The sequence below is a fragment of the Pelophylax lessonae genome (assembly GCF_965119305.1).
Source record: "Pelophylax lessonae genome assembly, chromosome: 4".
NCBI classification, from domain to species: domain Eukaryota; kingdom Metazoa; phylum Chordata; class Amphibia; order Anura; family Ranidae; genus Pelophylax; species Pelophylax lessonae.
The window spans coordinates 576,755,354-576,776,533 of record NC_138771.1 but is presented as its reverse complement, the minus strand read 5'-3'; the positions used below and the strand labels follow the sequence as shown (position 1 = coordinate 576,776,533).

General features: G+C 42.8%; 1 protein-coding gene and 1 long non-coding RNA gene across 7 annotated transcripts in view; one reads left to right on the top strand and one right to left on the bottom strand.

Moving 5' to 3' along the window:
- Window positions 1-14,409, top strand: part of WIZ (WIZ zinc finger) — a 91,235-nt gene extending 76,826 nt beyond the window's left edge. For all 6 annotated transcript variants that reach the window (XM_082254288.1, XM_082254289.1, XM_082254285.1 and 3 more), the window contains 2 exons: window positions 3,553-3,742; window positions 13,771-14,409. In XM_082254288.1, the coding sequence (XP_082110414.1) occupies window positions 3,553-3,742; window positions 13,771-13,927 (347 nt within the window). In that variant the 3' untranslated portion in view covers window positions 13,928-14,409. The remainder of the gene's footprint in view (window positions 1-3,552; window positions 3,743-13,770) is intronic.
- Window positions 1-14,503, bottom strand: part of LOC309553280 — a 179,297-nt gene extending 164,794 nt beyond the window's left edge. Inside the window, exon 1 of the long non-coding RNA XR_014225152.1 lies at window positions 14,416-14,503. This is a non-coding gene — a long non-coding RNA (uncharacterized lncRNA). The remainder of the gene's footprint in view (window positions 1-14,415) is intronic.
- Window positions 14,504-21,180: the final 6,677 nt, after the last annotated feature.

Below are 21,180 nucleotides of genomic sequence, written 5' to 3'. Positions count from 1 at the left end.
CATAGCCCTTATGCTTTCAATTTCCTTATCTATGGCCTTTTTTTCATATCCTTTTTGTGGGAACTGGGTAGACAGCACCTGTGATTGTGACAGAAAATCCTCCTCTGAAGAACAATTCCGCCTCAATCTATTGAACTGTCTCCTCAGGATATTCCACAACCACATATGACGGTGGCAGCTATTTAGTGGGATGTATGCATTTCGATCGGTAGGTTTAAAATGGTAACGGGTCTTAAACCGATTACCCTCCATAAAAATGTTTAAATCTAAAAAGGTCATCTGTTGGGTATCGATATTCCAAGTAAGATTAATGTTTAGGTCATTAGTATTTGATTTCTGAGTAAAGGCCTCCAAACTGTCTCTATCACCTTCCCAAATCATAATTAAATCATCGATTTATACCTTCTATAGCATACCATTTGTGAGGGACGATCTTAACCACCTGCTAACCGCTTACCGCATATTTACTGCGGCAGTGTGGCTCTCCCAGGCTTACCGATGTAGGTCTACGTCGGTCGCCTGGTGGCAGCTAGGGGGCAAGTATGCGCTGCTGGGGGCACCCGATCGTCCGCGGAGAAGCCGATTGCCGCCTGACACCCGTGATCGTTCCCCGCTGAGAGAGAAGAACGGTCAGCTGTTGTAAACAAAGCTGACCATTCTTCTCCCAGGAATGATCATAGAGCGCATGTGATCCTTCTATATAGGATTAGAGGTCTCTATGGTCATTCTACAAGCCACGCCACCCCAATGTGAGAAACACGTCCCTAGGAACACATTTAACCCCTTGATCACTTATACTGTTAACCTCTTCCCTGCCAGTGTCATTATTACAGTAACAGTGCATATTTTTAGCACCGATTACTGTAGTAATGTCACTGGTCACCCCAAAAGTGTCAAAAATGTCAGTCAGGGGTCCGATCTGTCCACCGCAATGTCGCAGTACCACAAAAAAAAACGCAGATCGCCGCCATTTTATTAGTAAAAAAAAAATGACATAAATCTTTCCCGTAGTTAGTAGACGCAATAACTTGCGCAAACCAATCAAAATACGCTTATTTTTTTTTTTTTACCAAAAATATGTAGCTGAAAACAAATTGGCCTAAAATGTTAAAAAATTTTGATTTTATTTTACATTTTTTTTTTGGGAATGTCATATAGCAGAATGTGAAAAATATATATATATATATATATATATATATATATATATATATATATATATATATATATATATTTTTTTTTTTTTTTTCAGAATTGTTGCTCCTTTTTTGTTTATAGCGCAAAAAAAAAAAAAAAACAGGTGATCAAATATCACCAAAAGAAAGCTCTATTTGTGGGAATAAAAGAATGTACATTTCATTTGGGTATAGCATTGCATGACCGCGTAATTGTCAGTTAAAGTCACGCAGTGCCAATTTGAAAAAAGTGGCCTGGTCATTAAGGGGGCAAATCCTTCCGGTCTTAAAGTGGTTAAAGAAGCACTTCTTCCTCCCAGTGGGCCAAAAACAAATTGGCCACACTGGGAGCGTAGCAGGCGCCCATTGCAACCCCTCTAGTCTGCAAAAAGAAACGACGGTCAAACCAGAAGTAATTCTTAAGTAAACAGAGAAACGTTCTATGTTTCCTTGTGAGGTCACATTCAGCCAGGCCTATTTCACTGATGCCATAGCATTCTCGTGGCCAATGATAGTATATAATGAGCCCAAGTCAGCTATCACTAATATATTAGGAGTACTGGTTAATGTTTCAAGAGTCTATAATATGTTTTCGTATCTTTAAGATAAGCTTCTGTTTTAGTTACCAAAAAAAAATCTATACATTGTCCTAAACGAGAAGTCACACAGAATCAATCACATTAACAATGGGACGAACTGGAAGGTGGTCAATGGATTTATGTATTTTGGGTAAAAAATAAATAGGAGTTCTACAAAACAAAGGATGAAGAAATAATGCCTCCTCCTGATTAAGCACCCCTCTCTTTTTACCTTTATCAACAAGGGAATTTAATTAATCTTTAAATGTAAGCATGTGATCACCCCCGAAAACCTGATATGTATCATGATCATTAAGGAGGCGGTTTATTTTCTCATGGTAATACGTTCTACTTAGAAACTACCAATCCACCTCCTTTGTCTGCAGGATGGATAACAATATCTTTTCTATTTTCTAATGAAGAAATTCCCCTTTTGATATGCTGTGAATCATTAACCTTCTTGATATTGAGGGCTTCTAAATTATTACAAACCATATTCCTAAAGACTTCCAAGAATCTATTATCAGTCCCAGGAGAGTTAAACGTAGATTTGTTCCTAAGATTGGAATGTAAGCCCTCTGTCTGAGAACTATTCCTTTGTACAGGATTGGATAAAAAATATCTCTTCATATTCAGATCACGTACTGTATGTACTTTTGTACATTGATATAGGTTTGGAATTTATTAAGTTTGCGGACGGGCAAATTTAAGGCCTTTATCTAAAACCTGTTATCTTTTGTGGGGGGGGGGGGGGGATACCACTAAGGTTTTAAATACCTGTGCCTAGTGGGGTCTTTGTCTTTTGGACTCTTCTCCCTCCTCTTCTTCCCCTCTGCCTTTTCTTTTTCTTTAAATTTGCTGTCCATTTGCTACAGGCTGGGGGTAGTCTCTCCAGCTGTGGGGATCTGGGGAGGAGTGGGGATCTGGGGAGGAGGTGGGAGTACCCCTTTTAATGTTATTGTCTTGATTGGTTAATTTTTAACTGGCTTAGTATTAATATTTATTTGTGTCTGTTGGATATATTATCTGAGCTGACATAATGTTACCAGTAATCAATAGGGAATTAATCATACACTTTGGAAGATTTGTAGCGGAGTTATTTGCTTTAGTTGCAAATTAGCAGCTGGTGCCTGTATTTGGAGGCTAAGTATCATGTTTCTATGATGGCTGGGAGGATGCGTGTATTTAAATGCGGGTGGACCTCTCAGCTCCATTCCCACTGAAGAAGTCCTGCCTATGGATGTAATGCGTACAGGGGAGGAGCTGCATATTTTCGTCACCCGTGGCCACCTTAATGTTTATACATTGTATCTGGATCGCTCTATGCGTGCACTTGGCTTAAGTGCTTTGTTTGTAAGTGTCCTACTTTTTTATCTTGAATAATATAATATTGCAAATATACAGAGAGCACTAAATTCCTTTTATCTCATTACATATCGTGGGGAGTGTTTCCACTGACTACAACTCCGTCCATATGCTGTGTCACCGATCAACTACTGGATTACTTTTTTCCTATGGGAAGGTGATTACAGACCTGAGGGTGAGATATGTGAGGTGAGCCGCTGTGGATGTCTGGTGGATGGGCCTGACTCACGGTGTCACCTGCATTTCAGAATTTATTTTTACTTTTAGGATTGGTCATTTTTGCGCTGCACTTTTTTATTATATATACTTGCTAAGGTGTTTCATATTTACCTTTTTAGTGTTCAGCTTGCAATTTCACTTAAGAAAAAGTTAGGTGGATCTTTGCGCTGAATACATTTCTCTATTTTATTTTTCAAAATGTAAATCTATGTCAACAGAAGTTGAGCGTCGTCACCCGAAAGCACCTGAGATTCCACCCTCTCGGGAAGATACAGCCTCTGAACCACTAGCCAAAAGTGAAGAGCCACGACCACCTGCAAGAGCACGTCCTGTGCCTTCTCTGGTACCAAGACCACCCCAGACATCATTAGTAAAGTTTGTTGGAAACATTTACACTTTGAAATGCAGGTGAGATGGCTGTGCTTGTTTTTACCTTTTGATCCTCTTTATATAGTACTTCTGAAATCAGGCAATACCAGTTTTGCATGGTGCCTATATTCCATTTTCTATAAAAACAAATTCTGCAACTTTTTGGAAAAACAAATTGAAGATATGGGGTTATGTGATAGCTTTCCATTTGACCACTTGCCGACCAGCCACCGTAGTTATACTGCAGGTCAGCTCTGTTGCGCGAAACAACATACCTGTACGTCGTTTCGTGTAGCAGTTAGTTGGGGCGCGCACCGATTGGCTAGAGGGGGAGCCAATCAGCGGGTCCGGCAGACGCGATCGCTCCCCATGGAGACAGAACAACGGTCTGCCGAAGTAAACACAGCAGACCGCTGTTCTGCCAGTGATGAACACACTTCTATTTCAGAACACAGGGCTCTGTGTTCATCCAGTAAGTAAATCCACATAGTTAGAAAGCATCCCCTAGGCACATTGATCACCCCTGGTGTTAACCCCTTCCCTGCCAGTGTCATTAGTGCAGTAACAGTGCATATATATATATATATATATATATATATATATATATATATATATATATAGCTAATTTATCCCGTAATGGAAACTCAGATGATTCCTTCCACAACCATTTATTCATAAGTCCTTTAGTTTATAGTCCATATAAAAAGATTATAGCAATCTGGTTTATGGTTTTGTAACCATAAAATGTCCATCCACAAATGGCAGCCTCCACAAGGGGATTATAGGCAAAATCCAGCAGAAGCTACAGAGTATAAAAGAGAAGAGAGGCGTCTTTAAGTGTAGCAATGTGGTTACATTTAGACACTATGGCGGATCCGACTAGGGGGTGACCTGTGAAGTCGCATGCAGCGCGACTTCGGCGCGACTTGCACGGACTTCATATAATGAATGTCTATGCAAGTCGCTCCAGGTCGCCCCGAAGTAGTACAGGAACCTTTTTCTAAGTCGGAGCGACTTGTGTCACTCCTATTAGAACCATTTCTGTACCACACAATGGACCGCAACGGTCCGCGACTTGTCAGGCTGACAAGTCGCCTGACAAGTCGTATTGGTGTGAACGGGCTGTTAATGAAGGTACAACATTTAGCAACTCACATGGTTGATGATTAAAAGATGCACATCTAAGTATGCAGGCATCTGGGTTAAAGCTATCCACATAGACCATGCTCTGCCCCGCTGGCTCTCACGGCTGTCAGTTTGCAATCGTGACCGGGACGACTACCCTGCAGTAGAGCGATCTGAAAGCTAGGCTTGAAGCACTCGTAAGCACAGCATGGAAGATGGCGGTGCGGAGGATGGTCTATGTGGACAGCTTTACCCCGGATGCCTGCATACCTAGATGTGCCTCTTTTAATCATCAGCCATGTGAGTTGCTAAATGTTGTACCTTCAATAAATGTAACCATATTGCTACATTTGGCGGCACCTCTTTTCTCTTTTATTCTCAGTTTTGATGTGACGCTACTTGTTTATCAAGTCAAAATTTATAGAAAAAAAAAAATATTAGCTTGTCTTGCAAAACCCTCTCAGACCAAGTTACTCTCAATCCAAGGTTTTACTCTACTTGCTGGTTACCTGTATATCTCACAATAGGTATCTGAAACTGGCAAGTTAAGTGAGCTGCCTTTTTTTTTAACCAGGATTCCCTGTTCCATCCATCTGATGCAGCCTTTACATAGCCAAATAATTTGGTCTTATTTCTTTGGTAATAGGAAATAATTGGGAATTCCTGGTGCAAGAGAGATCCTTTTCTCTTCCGTTCATTGATGGACACAGCTCTCCAGGATTCTGAACCATTGGGTTATATTGCCTCCTGCAGGAGTAGGACACGGCAGAAAAAAGAACTTGGCTACGCCTTTGGGCAGTCCTAGGTGGTATATTCCCCCTCTTTGCTATAGGTCTTCAGTTTTTTTTTCGGCCTCATCAGGAGTAAGGACCTAGTTCCCTGACGGCATCTCTGGTCCTGGCAATTTTTTTCCTTTTTAAATGGCATTTTTTCTCCTGGGTTTATTCCTGTGAGATCTACAATCGACTGCCAGACTGGGCGACGGGCTGGATAATCTAGATCTATTGGTTACCCCAGTCTGGCCGGCGAGTGCACAGACTACAGCTCTGCGCTAGGTCAGCCACGACATAGAGCCCCTCTGGACAGGGGTTGGCCTGCGAGTTAAATGCCTCATGAGATCGCATTCTACCGGGTCTCTGCCTGAGTCGCAACATTTCTCCTGGCCGACAGCCTCCCCATTTTGATGGCGAGGAGGTTCTGTCTGGGGCTTTGCCCACCTTGTTCCTGGCATGCGGAGAAGCTGTCCCCCCCTTGGAAGGTTTTGCGGATGATGCATGCCCCTCCCTAGGATGGGTGGACCCATGGGTTCCTCTCCTCCCCATCAGACCCCCTGAAAATTGGTGGTCCCTGTGAGTCATCTGGTTTGGGATGTGTCTGGGGCTGGTGTATTGTAGTATACTGGTGGTGGGGGCGGGGGGGGGGATGCATCACTGGCGACTAGGGGGGGGGGGGGGGCACTACCTGCCATGGGGGCCCTGTGCCCAGTTCCCCCCTTTCCTCGTGCTTGAAGCCTGGGCTCAAACGATCCCTCCGGGAGCTGCGCGAGGTGGCCATTTTGTTATAGCCTGATGTTTTCAATGGCCGGCAGTCATTTTTCGTTGGTCCGGAATGTTAAAGAGCGGCGTTGATCTCGGCTGTGGGAGCTCCTCCTTTTCCCATGGTGCTGACTCCTGGGTCTTTCTCTTTCCTTTTGAATCTACATGTGAAGCAAGTGCATCCTGATGGGAGTCAGTGCTACTTTGGGTGGGATGGTGAGTCTGTTTGGGTCCCTCCCTCTCTCTGCTGCAGGTTGTGGGGTGCTCTATTTGCTGGCGACCTGGTGGTGCTACCAGCATGGTGGGGGTGTCCTTTTGCAGTGCTAGACACTTTTTGTGGGGGTCTCCCTCTTTAATGATTGAGTCTCTGGAGCATGCTTCCCCACCTGACCCCCTCTCAGAGGCTGCAGGCCCCTCGGGGTCCCAACCATCCATTGATGCACTGATGGCGGTCCTGGAGTCTTTTGTGTCCCAAGTGGAAGAGGCTTTTGGGCGGCGGGCTAGCAAAAAGCGCCCCTGCCTCATCTGTCTCATCAGATCCTGAATCTGACTTGGCTGCCATGGATGGGGCCCACCCTGCAGGGTCTGCAGCCATGCTTCCTGAATTATTGGATAGTGAGGATGATTCCTCCACACATGTAGCTGCACATGAGAAGGCGCTGGTGGACGCACTGATTATATCTGTGCGTGAAACTTTTTGAAAATGGAGGATACAGCTGAAGCTGCCGCGGAGGTGGCTTTCCCCTTTGGCACTCACTAGCTGTCGCATGTGGCAAAAGAGTTTCCTTGTCACTCCCCATGATTCCAGATAAGAAATCATCAGCCTTTAAAGATCTGGCTGACAGAAAAGCAGAGGCTGTAGCCCGCAATATGTTCACTGTTGCTGGTTAGGTGCTTAGGCCGGTCTTGACCATCGCCCTGGTGTCGCAAACTCTGACCGAGTGGGCTAAACTTTTGCACCATGACCTAGAGGGTGAGCAGTTTCCCCCTGCTTTTGCTGAACTGGCGGACCAGTTGGTCCATGGGCTGCAGTTTATCTGTGATGCCTCTTTTGATGCGGCTCCCTAGATCTCAAGGCTGTCTGTTTCGGCAGTGGTACTAAGGCGCGCATTGTGGCTTAAGTGTTGATGTGCGGACCAGACCTCTAAAAAAGCTCTGACTGATTTACCTTTCCAGGGAGATTGCCTGTTTTGGGCTATCCTGAATGACATCATTAGGAGTCTCACAGGGGGAAACCTTTCTTCCACAGGCTGGGAAGGGTAAGGAACCTTATTGCAGACGTGGCCCATCTTTCTCTACTCACAAGAAGTCTTTTCATCCCTCAGCATCCACTGACAAGGGTTCAAAACCTTTTAAGTCCTCCTCAGGAGGCTCCAAGCAGCCCAATTTTTTTTTTTTCGGTCCTGAGCTATCCAGCAGTTTCTAGATCTGTAACTCTCGGTGTTACAGGACATTAGCAACCATAATGAGACCCCACTGTATGGGGCTGGCCTCTGTAATATTTGCTTTAACCACTGAATCCTGCATTTGTGCATATTTTGGCACCAAGTGCAACATATGTATTTAGATGTACGGTGCTACCCAGGTTCATGGCTCATTGCAAGGGTTCCCAGACCCTGAAGACCCCTTAGGGGGATGTGTCCACTGTGACAGATGAATCTTGGATCTCTATTAGGCCCAGCATCATGAATAAGGTAAGACAGGGTTTCCCTGTATGTAAACAACTGTCCCTGGCTTTTAAAAAGATAAACCACAGTGTGCAGCACACTATAGGGCCCTATCAGCAGAGTAATGCATAATTTTTTTAACTTATTGTGGTGCTTCTATAATATTTGTCTCTTAACATTTTCTTGGCATGGGTATTTTGACCTTGGTGGTTTTTCTCTTCCCATCTAGACTTGGTCTCAGAAGGATGAGGTAGCTGCGTCACGGCTCCTGGCTGGTGCATTACGGCCTACCTTTTCTGCTGAAAACACATAAAACATGTTTCACTAATGCTGCCGTTAACTACAAAGACACAGGCAAAGAAACACAGAGCCTGATTTAAAGCAACTCCTGAATTCAGAATATACAAAACAGTATCCAGTGTGAGCTCCATTCCCTAGTTCCCTCACAGGGAATCCCCTTCATTTTGGCAGTGGCAGGTCACAGCTGCAAAGGAGATAGGACAAAAGGAAAAAGACAAAACCTCTCAAGCATGCACCATGAGGCCTGTCTGACAAAAGCAGATTTCTCTGCCACTATGTTCTATGGAAAACCTTTGGTGCCTCAAGAGCCATCGGTTTCCAAAGCCCGTAAATGCTACAAATCCTCTATTCCTCCTAAACCTGTTCAGGAAGCAGAAGATGATCTTCTTCTTATTTATTGAAATTATTGAGAATCCTAATTTTGTGGCCTTAAGAGGCTAAGTCAAAAAATAAATCAACCAGTGTATAGTATGCAATAAAAGTGCAAGTAGTGCCAATAAATAAATATAAATTAATGTAAACACATAAAAGTGAAAGAGATATAAAAGAGTCCAGTGTAGATTAGGGAATAACCGTGCTGAAAGTTAATAAATGAATATAGTCCAAACAATCATAAAGTGATCTGTGCTCCCAAAGATGAGTGACCAGAGTGTCACAGTAGACACTCCGTGCACCCCCTTGTGAATGGGTGCTCACCTCAGATCTTTATAAAAAACGCATGGGTAAAAAGATCCTATAGATCATCCATCCGCCTCCTTAGGGTCAGTTACCAGCGCACGCTGTGAACACAAGGCAGCGTTGATCAGTCTCCCCCACTATACCACCACGATCTCCATCATCTTTGGATGCGATTATATACGTGCATGTTATGCACCTACAAATGCGAGTGTGACCATTATATCCTATATTCAATAAACTTTGGTTTTGAAGGATTTCATGCACTATTGCAGGTTTTTCTATTCCCTATTATGTTGCATTGAGTGACACTACAAGCCAGGTCTAAACTGTGGATAAGAGGAACCTTAAGGAGGTGGATGGATGATCTATAGCAGTGGTCCTCAACCCTGGCCTACAGGGCCCACTAACAGGCCAGGTTTGCAAGATAACTGAAATACATCCCAGGTGATATCATTTGCTGCTCAGTGATTGCAGTACTCTAGTCTGCATCTTCCCAAGGTAATACTTAAAATCTGGCCTGTTAGTGGGCCCTGAGGACCGGAGTTGAGGTCCACTGATCTATAGGATCTTTTTACCCATGCGTTTTTTATAAAGATCTGAGGTGAGCACCCATTCACAAGGGGGTGCATGGAGTGTCTACTGTGACACTCTGGTCACTCATCTTTGGGAGCACAGATCAATTTATGATTGTTTGGACTATATTCATTTATTAACTTTCAGCACGGTTATTCACTAATCTACACTGGACTCTATTATATCTCTTTCACCTTTATGTATTTACATTAATTTATATTTATTTATTGGCACTTTTATTGCATACTATACACTGGTTGATATATGTTGTATAGTTTATGATTATATATTTGCGCAGCACTATTTATTTATTTAAGTTATATACACTGTCATGAGAGGTGGAGTGTCTGCAGCAGATAGGCTATTAATCTAGGACCTCAAGGTTGCTCGTAGGATTCATTTTTCTAAGTCAAAAAATACTTTTTCCATACTTGCATGGATTTATTGTGCACTTTGAGGACTGGAGCAGTCATGAAAGGGTATTCGCTCCCCTGCACTTTTTGCTGAGATTTCTACTATGGTAAAGGGATTAAAGAAGAAATAGGCAATTTTGGTAATTTATCCACCAATTTCAGTTCTCAGTAAACACTTAACAGTTTCTATTGAGGATGTTCCCTCTTTTAAGGATTCTGTTGATAGGTGTCCAGTCCTGCAGCCACCAATGTTTGCCATGACTATTTGCCAGGCTATTGCTAGCTGGACCAGACAAATGAACAGAGATCAGGAACCTGTTTTTGATACCTTGCCAAGTATCTGGAACAACTGTTCTCAACCAGGGTTCCCTGGTATCTTAGGGTCCCTCCAGAAGTTGCTAAGGTTTTTTTTTTTTTTTAATTTTTTTTTTTGTGGTTGATTGACCTCTCATCTTATGGTGTCTGCATACTTTTAGGTCCAACTTAATTTGGCAAAGCCAGTGGCATGACACCAATGATCTTTTTGGGTGTCTGTAATGGTGCCGTTATGTTCACCACTGTGTGGGGACATGCTTCCTACTGCCATCAATGTAACAGGCATTTTTCTTACTAATCATGAACTTAGGGGGCATTTTCCCTGTTAGCCTGATTAATCATTTTAGCTGGGTTTCCCCCGTGACCTGAAAGTCATTTTATGGGTTCTTCAGGAGTAAAAAGGTTGACAAAGGCTGTTTTAGAAAGTCCCTTATCTCTGTGCATATGCGCAGGATTTTGTGGCAAAAAGCTTGGTCCGCTGAGCCTGCTTGTAAAAATCTTCTAAGCATGTCCTTTGATAGTGAACACTTATTTGGGGAATGTCATGATAAATTTGTTAGGGATGTCACTGGGGGAAAGGTGTGCTTACCCTACATGAAAAAGCCCAAGTCTCCTACTACAGCTACTACTTCTGCTCAGCGAAAGAGATCTTTTCATCTCTCAAGGCCTCATCCTCAAAACCAAGGCACAACACTTCCTTTTGCAACAAGTCCTGGATTCTAAGTCCACCAAGCCTAACCAAAAACTCTCCTTACAATGAAGGGATGCCTCCACTCCTCAGTGTTTGTGCCATTTTAGATCTGAGACATCCTGGACCTCTGGGTCCAATCTGTCATTTCACAGCATACAAAATAGTTTATTTCTCTGCCCTCTTGCTTTTTGCCTTCTAATCTGCCAGATTCAGCCCAAAAGAAAGCAAAATTAATGACCACCTTCCACAAACTTCAGGCAAAATGAGTGGTTGTACCAGTTGTTTCAACTTTTAACTTAATGCATAGTTAAAAACCAAATGGGAGTTTTTAAAACTCCTCAACTGTCCAGGGGACATGGTTCTCAGAGTAGTCAAAAACTCCCAATCAACATTATATTGTTCTCTCTACAACACAGGACCTCCCTTCTGCAAGGTCACCCAGTCAGATTAGAGACCGGCACACTGACCCTGCCTCAGCAGTGGCCAACATAAACCCTCAGAGGGCCACCAGAAGTCGTTACCCTAAGAGCATTGAGTCTGCTATTCTCCTGGACATTAACTTACATTCCATCTCTCTTGGCCATCCACATTAATGGAGTGTAAAGTTGGCAGCAGACGTTCTAAGCTGCCAACACATAGACCTAGACGGGTCGTCTCTGTACCCCAAGATCTTTCAAAATCCCTGTCAAAGCTGGGGAAAGACACATGTGGCCATCCTTGCCTCCAGGTCCAACAAAAATCTGGATGAACTCATAGCCAGAACCCAGGGATCCTCTAGACTTAGTAGGAGATGCCCTGCTGATTCCTTGGACTCAATTTGAACTAGTTTTTCCCCTTACCTTCAATGAAAATCCTCCCTTGACTGCTGCGCAGGATAGAGGGCAGGATCCTGGTGATTTTTATCGCACCAAATTGTCTCAGAAAGACCATACACAGACCTACTCAGAGTTCAGGTGTATGAGCCTTGGTCTCAGTCAACTAGACCAGACTTACCAAAGCCAACCCTGCTTAGTCCCTTGCTTAATAGCATGGATGTTAATATCCAAGTCCTAAAGTATAGGGGGTATTTATGACTCCGTTATTCCAACTTTACTCAGAGCAAGAAATTCCAACTCCTGCAAGATTCACCTTCAAACCTGCCTGGTACAAAGACAGACAGCTGCACCCTGGGGAATACCCCATCAATGGTATTTTGGCCTTCCTTCAGTCTGGTCCTGACCAGCATCTGGCCCTGAGTCTCTTCAGGGGACAGTTGTCTGTTTTATCCTCTTACAGAAGCCTCACAATTCCTAATCAAGACTTTTATTCAGGAAGTTGCTCATATAATTCCCCCAATTTTACCTCCTGTGTCATTTTGAAGTTCAGAGTGCACCAGACTGAGACCCCAGGGCCGCCTCTTTGAGCCAATTAGAAACATTCCTCTGGAAGACCTCCCTTGTAATGTTGCCTTCCTGGTGGCCACTACATCTGTAAGGCATCCTTCCGAGTTGGCAGCGGTTTCTTGTAAAGAGCCTTTTCTTGTACAACCATCTTTTGGTTGGTTTTGAGGCCAAGACCTTCTATTCTACCTAAGGTCTGCTCTTCTTTCAACCTCACTGAGGACATTGTTCAGTCTTCCCTCTGTCCAGCCCCACAACACAACAAGAGAATTTTCCCACACTGCTTGGATGTGGTCAGGGCTGTCAGGGTCTACCTAATAACATTGACCTTCGTATGCAAGACTGGGTCTTTTTTTTTTCTTCCTTCCTTCTGCCTCTAGGCCCTCGTATGGGACATCCTGCTTCCTGCCTCACAGTTGCCAGATGATCAGACAAATTATTTCTAGGGTATAGACCCTTTAAGGAAAGGGTTCCTCCCTTCCCCATCACTGCTCATTCTACCAAGGCTGTTGGTGTCTCTTGGGTATCAGGGATCTGTATGCCAGATTGCAAGGCCATCTGATCCTCTGTTCACCCATTGTGAAAGTTTTACCAGGTGGATGTTCAGGCCTCAGCTGATTTGAGCTTTGGCCACAAGATGTTTCAAACTGTTATCTGTGTTTTCAGGTTCTTTAATCCTTGTGTTTTTGTGGGCCTCTGGGCATTTGTCTTTGGGGAATACAAGTCCTATACTATACGATAAGGAGAATGGGAATTTTGATCTTGGAGTACATTACACAGTCCTCTTCCCTTCTGTGTTTTAATAATTCGTTATTGCCTACTAAAAAGGTGGAGTCTCACTGACTGGCAGAGTTATGAGAGTATACTAGGGGTGGCCCTAGCAATTTGTTTTTGGGTGCCCAATCATCTGAAGGTAGCCTGTGTATAAACATGGTCTTTATATACAAGCCTTGTGTCCTGTACTGTACTCCAGTATAAGGAATTTACAGGTAAGTCAAAATTCTTTTAACTAAGCTTACCCTTGCTAGTTTTGAAACCCCTCTGATTAAAATCTAAACCTAACTGCCAGGGAAACCATTGGTGCTCATGCTAGCCATATACTGGACAACTATGTGCCTATTTTGGTTTTCAGCCACAATAGTTTCCTAGTTTACGCTTACCAAATGATCAAAAATTGGGTAATGTGGAAGGAAGATCCTAAATGCCACCCTACACAGCATTTTTGATGATCTGACACCCCGTTTTGTTGCTCGAAACACTTGCATTTGAGAGGTGATTGAAAGCAGCATATTTACCAAGTGCGTGGCCAGCATTGGGGTATGAAAAGTCCCAATGTGTATGTTATCAATTATACAGTAAATTCCTTAATGCTTTTTTCCCCCTTTTACTAGGTTCTGTGACATTCAGTTCCAAGGTCCACTTTCCATCCAGGAGCAGTGGGTCCGTCACCTGCAGCATCACATATTGGAAATGAACTTTTCAAAGGCCGTCAGCCCATCCCATGATGAATTGTCCCAGGAGCAGTCAGAGGTTGTCAAGACCCAATAATTTGGCTTCGCAATGAATCAGACGGACAAGATGTCTGCATTGTCTACAGTGGGAGAAAGCAAGCCACAGATTATGTGAAAGGCTTGTAGATGGTGGCATGGAATTTATAACAAAATCCCATGCAGGCTCTGAAAGACAAGATGCTATAAAGCCTGTGAGAAGAAATGGATTATGTCTGGGTATACAGTAAGGGAAGACCAGCCACAAGGCATCAACATCTTTTAGTAGACTGGACTTGCAATAATAATAATAATGGATGCAGGAGAAGTGGTGCTATGGGGAACATCCAAGGCATGTTTTGAAGAATTTTAATAATATGGTTAAATGCTGGCAGTTTATAAAATTTTGTATGATTGGTCTCTGCAGATGTTGAATGTTGTGGAAGGTGATATAAATGAATAAGGGAAGAATAAAGATGTAAGATGGGTTATTTTCGGATCTGACCGGTTGGTGTTTCACTGTCCTTTTAAAAAGAAATTTCTAGTGACCTGTGCTTTTGCTGCTAACACAAAGCATATTTCGGTTTTACCTTTTCACTGCAATGTCTTTATTCTACAATGGTGCATAGTCTTTATTTCCCCTTAAAGTGGAACTAAAGTTTGAAACTCTTACCTCTGCTTCAATGGTCCAACACTTGGAAGGTCCCTCACTGGTATTTTCTCTCTTGCTTATTCCAGATGTTGGTCTTCGAACATCTTGATTGGCCAGTGTGAGATGGCGTCACCCACGTGAGTGTGCAGGAGTGCAGTCATCCTGTCACGCAGACACTGTGCCAAAATGCAAACAGAGCTTTTCATGCTCAGTGTACATTCTAAAAAAGACTGTGAGCAGACAAGTAGATTTATTTTATTGCAGGAGAGACATTGTGCTTGATTTTCTAATGGAAAATATACTTTGCTGTGCAAGTGCAGTTGCTCCAGAGGTAAAGCTTCACTTTGCAAAGAATACCCAATCACATCCAAGGAAAAAAATAAAATAAAAAACAGCATTTTTTGCTTGCACATGATTGGATGATAGAAATCAGCAAAGCTTTCCCTCCTTTACTAACATTTAGAGCATGGGTGTCCAACCTTTTGGCATCTCTGGGCCACATTGAGTGTAGAGAAATTTTCTCGAGCCGCATATAAAATATATACTATAGGTAAGGTAGATAAGCAATAAAACGCTGCCGTGCCCTTCCTGCGCCGACGCGCCCAGCCCAGCACTAATTTAACACAATTGGAGGATGATCAAATGAAATTGAAATGGAATCAGTATACAGAGGTTTACTTCTTCTGAGAGTTATTAAAGGAACACTCTAACCACCATGACCACTTCAAATCCCTGAATTGGTCATGGTGGTTAGAGTCAGAAACACTGCACATGCTGGGATACTTACAGTTATGTGCTGGAGGCTAGTTGCACTCCTAGCACATATGACTTAGACAGCCAGAAAATTTAATTTCCTTATTCATACATGTATGATCATGGACATGACATATTATGACAAAACACAACTAGTTATTAAAAAACATATTGCAACAATTTACACACGCTAACGCACATACCTTTTCTACTGATTTTGTAGACTGCTGGCGGGTAATGCTGGTCATGCAGGTACTGCTGGAGGAAGCAGCGGCTTCAGTAGAGAGCAGAGCCGCTGCTTCCTGTATGGCTCCTGTCACAGGCGGAGGAGGGGTGCATTTCATATCACTCCGCCTGTGACAGAGCCAGAACTATACAGGAAGCAGCTACTCCGTCACTGACTGCAGACACCTTAAGTCTCCCGCAGCAGCCGGGAGATTGCACAGCACTTGCAGCCCAGTGTGTGCCCATCCAATGCAGCCTAAACAGTGCCCATCCAATGCAGCCTCACCAGTGCGTGCCCATCCAATGCAGCCTCACCAGTGCGTGCCCATCCAATGCAGTCTGCAATAAAGATAGAGGAGAGCTGCTGGATTACACAGAGTGGGGAAACTCCCGCTTACCCGGCGACCACTGTCATACGAAGTCCTGCCTCCTGGACCGGCTCCTATGATAGACGTCACCAATGTGCCGTCTATCACAGGAGCCAGTCAAGGAGACGGGGCTTCGTATGACAGCGGCCTCTGGGTAAGCAGGAGATCCACCTCTGTTTGTAATCTGGCGGCGCTCGCTCCCTCCCCTCCAAGGCGGCCTCTGTCTACAGTTAGTAGGAAACCACTGTGGCCGTGCCCCCGACTCGACTTCTTTCCTCCCCAGCAAAAAAAAGTAAATTGTCAGGGGGCAGTGGGCCGCATTGCCTGTGGTTCTGGGCCGCAGGTTGGACATGCCTGATTTAGAGCAACTGCACTTGCAGTGCACAGTATATTTGCCTTTAGTAAATCAACCCAGTGTCTCTTCTGCCGTAAAGAGCCTGCGCACAAGTTTTTTTTTAACTATAGTTCCACTTAAAACCCATCACAAACACCCCTTTTAAAAATCCTTTCTAATGCTTTTTTAGATTTCCTCTATTGGCTTTAAACTTGGAGTTTAGACTGAATGTGTGGGCGGTGCTTTTTTTTTTTTTTTTCTTCTTCTTTTTAACAAAACACTGGGATACAATTTTAGAAATGTTGTGTACTCCCAACCAGGGAGATTTCCCCTCTTTGTCTCCATGCAGCCATACTATCAACCAGACCAGGCAATTAGACTTCTCTTTTGTCTCTATTTATTTCTAATAAGCCTCTGACAGATGAGATCTGGTTTGACTTGCAGGAATTAACCTCTCCTCAGTCTGAGCATGGAATTGTGGTGGCTAAATCTTTGCACTGGTGTGCCATCTAGTTATAAGAGGCTTGTGGCTACTAAGGTGTCTGCATCTGCCCAAAGCTAAAATATCAGCTTTGATGTATTTTGTTCCTAAAATGTTTGTCAGCAACAAGCACACAGGATTAAATGACATTTCTGTTTTAGTGATGGTAGTCAACCCATAGTTTAGGGACTCATTGGGTGCCAACTTAACACCTTCATTTTGTATTTGACAAACATTTCAGCCATGTTTCTTCACATTTTTTGAGGAATTGCATATCTTTAGTAACCTCAAAAGTACACCTTTAGAAAATTTGAAACCACTTCCACGTTGCTTAATGCCAGGTTGCCAACTGGATCGAGTCAGGGGCCTTTATGTATTGTATATAATATATAAGTTGTATTATTGTGGTTGTATATATTGTCATGCGACCAACCCCACCTTCCCTTTTGGGGAGACACATATTTAGTTTTGGTTCTTTTTTAATTTTAAAGATGCTCTGTACAAGCTCTGTTGACCATTTTTATATTCTGAAAATAATGTAAACCCTTTTTCAAACCTGAATGTATTAGATACACTGTGTTAAGTAAACACTCATCACAGTGTATTTAAGTGACTTGCCCTTAACAGGATTTGGGCACGGCTTATATAGATATCTCCCACCTCAGTGTTGAGGTATTTTATTTATTTAACAAGCAGTGATACATTGTCCTTTCCCAACAAGACTGGTATACATCCTATATTATCTAGTTTAATATTTTCTTCCTTTACTGAGAGGCTATCTAATGTATGGATGCAACAGTATGGGCTTAGTAACGGTGTAGATGGTTCACTAACCATAACAGCCAATCATAACCATGTTTTCAACATGTTGGTAATCAGAGAATTTTGGTTGGTTGCCAAAGGCTATATCAAGTTCTTGCCTTATTAAAGCAGCCCAGTTGTCTTCCACTGTAAAATCTCTCAGTTCTTTTCACTGGAAGCCATGAACTTATTATTTCTTACTCCTACTGCAGAAAAGTCCTCTCATCCACCCCATTGTGAAATATTGTGTAGTATAGCGATGGGGAATTGCAATTGCTTGCACATACATATTTAAGCTTGGCGTCTACCAATATGGTTTGGCTAGCCATTGGTAATTTAGTATCTTTTTTTTTTTTTCCTCACAATTTCTGGCCCTGTAAGGGCAGCTGATGGTTTTTATGATATTTTCTTCTCCTTGCCCTAAGGACTACAATGTGATATTTTTTTTTTCTGTCCTTCATGCCTTTTCTGTACTTTTGCACACCCTTTTCATAGTAACCTGCAATTTATTTACTATTTCAGTTAACCTTGATTTAATACGTTAATGTGTAGAATTTGAGTAAAACAATCAGTTTTTACCCTAAATGTGTGTGCTTTATTTTCAGTCCAAATATGGGATTTATAAAATAAAACATTGGCACAAATTTCCTCTCATTACTTTGGATCTTTGGGTGCCTACATTAAATACTACTGCACAATTGTATACAAAACCATAGATGCAGTTGTTCTTCAACTAAGTGGTTAGCTTTTACACCTTTCAGCCCCAGGGTCCTGGGTTGAAATATCATTAGGCACACTATAGTCTGGTAGGATTTTGTGAAAGGCCTATTTTTACTCTGTAAAAGAAATACAGTGGACATTTGGATAGGCTCTCACCATACCATAGGCTCTGTGTGAACTGCATTTTAGACGTGCCTATTGCCAAGACAGTTATAATTTAGTAACCCTCATTTTGACTATAGAACTCTGCTAGGGTGATATACGTGGAGACCTCAGAAAGGATTGTCAGTTTGTGAACATGCACCGTGCAGTGATATTCAACAAAGCCGATAAATAAAATAATTTTTATAGGCGCATATACACCAAATTTTAGACGGGATCTACCTTAATTAAAAAGAGTTATGGTGAGACAACTGAAAAATGTGCTGCAGGCAAACTTTGTCTCATCATGGTTGATTTTTTTCACAAATTTGCTGGTATGGGAAACAGTGGTTTACTTGCATGCACCTTTCCCACTTTTATTGGAAAATGTAGGAAAAAATTAAAGGAAAAACTCCTCCAATTTGCCACTGAACATGTAGACCAAAGACCAGGCCTTCTAGAGCGATGTGCTGTAAACGGATGAATCAAGAAGGGTTGTTTGGCCCCAGTAACAGTAGACCTGTTCAGTGCAAACCACAGATAGCATTTCAAGAGAGGAACTGCAAACTGTGAAGCATGGAGCAGCGTCTAGGTAACTTTGTGGCAGTTTGGCCTACATTTTTTCATATGGAGTATCACAGGCATTACCACCCTAGCTTTTTTTAACCACTTAAGCCCCGGAAGATTTTACCCCCATTCCGACCAGGGGGTATTTTGCGATTCGGCACTGCGTGACTTTAACGGACAATTGCGCGGTCGTGCGACGCTGTACCTAAACTAATTTGGCGTCCTTTTTTTCCCACAAACAGAGCTTTCTTTTGGTGGTATTTGATCACCTGTGCGATTTTTTGATCACGCGCTATAAACAAAAAAAGAGCGTCAATTTTGCAAAAATAGCAATATTTTTCACATTTTTTTATTTGAAATTCCCCAAAAAAAAAATTTAAAAATCAAAATTTTTTTACTTTTTCGGCCAATTTGTTTTATGCTACCTATGTTTGGTAAAAAAAATCGCAAAAAGCGTATTTTGATTGGTTTGCGCAAAAGTTATCGCGTTTACTAACAAAGGGAAAGATTTCTGTAATTTTTGTTTTTTTTTTAACGTGTAATGGCGGCGATCTGCGATTTTTTTTTTGCGGTACTGCGACATTGGGGCGGACAGATCGGACCCTTGACTGACATTTTTGACACTTTTGGGGTTACCAGTGACATTTCTACAGTAATCAGTGCTATATATATGCACTGTTACTGTAAAAATACACTGGTAGTGAAGGGGTTAACTTTATTTGGGAGGGAGGGGCTGTGTGTATCCCTAGGGGCGTGCTTTCTACTGTGATTGGCTGGGGCTTGAGCTGTATGGACACTGATCAACGGATCTACATACTAGATCCGAGTGATCAGTATCCTAACAGCAAGGAGAATGACAGGCAGCTTGTTTACACAAGCTGCCTGACATTCTCCCTCTCCCCCGCCGATCGCCGAGTGACCGGCGGACATCGGGTCCGCCGGTCACACGCGCGGGGGGGTCCGTGACCACGCGGGAGCGCGCCTCCGGGGGCGCGCGCTCGCTCCCTAGACCCTCACAAGCTAGTGACGTAGCCCTACGTCACTTTGCCTGTGAGGGGCTGACTGCCGACGTAGATCGGCGTTAGGCAGTCGGCAAGTGGTTAAAATATTAAAACACTTAAAGTGTTACTCAACCCAAGACCCTGCATTCATTATATCTGGTCTCCCACAGTACACAGAACATGGAAATGCAATTATTTTAGTAAATATAAACTGCTAAATACCTTTTCTCACTAGCAGTATACTGTATAGCAGTCTTGTGACTTCTATCAGTGTCCAGCTGAGCACTGATTAAAGCTTGTAGGGGGAGATTTTATTCTCCCCTGACTGTCCTATGAGACTGTATGACCCCTAAAAATTAAGCATATAAATAGATTAAAAATAAATGTAAAATATAACTATTAAAATTATTATTATAACTATTAAAATATAACTATTTAAAAATAACTATACTGATTAATAATTAACATCCCCAAAAAAAAAAATGTAAAACTAGTGCTAGTGTATCCATTTAACTGACGTCTCTAGAGGCCCGATATGGGCGAGACCACACTTCATCTAGACAATGGTGTGTACTTCAAGTTCTTCGTTGAGGCCCGAAGGGGACAAGGACCCAAATTTAAAAATTCAAAAAGTCCCTTTTGCACAGCAGAGAGAACCTTTTGTTTGTGGTCAGGGTGCCCTTGGGAATGGCCTTAATTTCCATAACCTCCAGGCTCCTAAGGTCCTTCTTGTGTGCCTTTAGGAAGTGGCAGGGGACACTGTTTATCGCACCCCTTAGTGATGAAGCTGTGATGTTCACCAATGTGCTTGTGCATGGTGCATGTTGTACCGCCTACATATAAAAGATTGCATGAACACTTTATGTGGGCCTCTTTGGATGTCTCCTCTTTGTATACGTCCATCCCGCATGATATAGGCTTGAGAGCACTACAATATTTCCTAAAAAGGAGTGGTGACATCAATTCAAGACAGGCCAATTTTCTAGTGGACAGTGTTGAGGTTTTTTTTGACCCTCAATTACTTTACTTTCTTGGATCAGTTCCATCTACAGGTTAAGGGCACGGCCACATGAGCTAATTTTGCCCTGGGATATGCGAATCTGTCTGTGGGCTACTGGGAGGATGAGTACATCTGGGCTTACAGTTGTGAGACAACTAATTTTTTATGGCAGGTACATCGACGATGTCCTGTTGATCTGGGATGGTGTCCCAGATGTTTTCTCCTCCTTCGTGGCCCACTATAATAACAACACATTGGGCCTGTCCTTTAC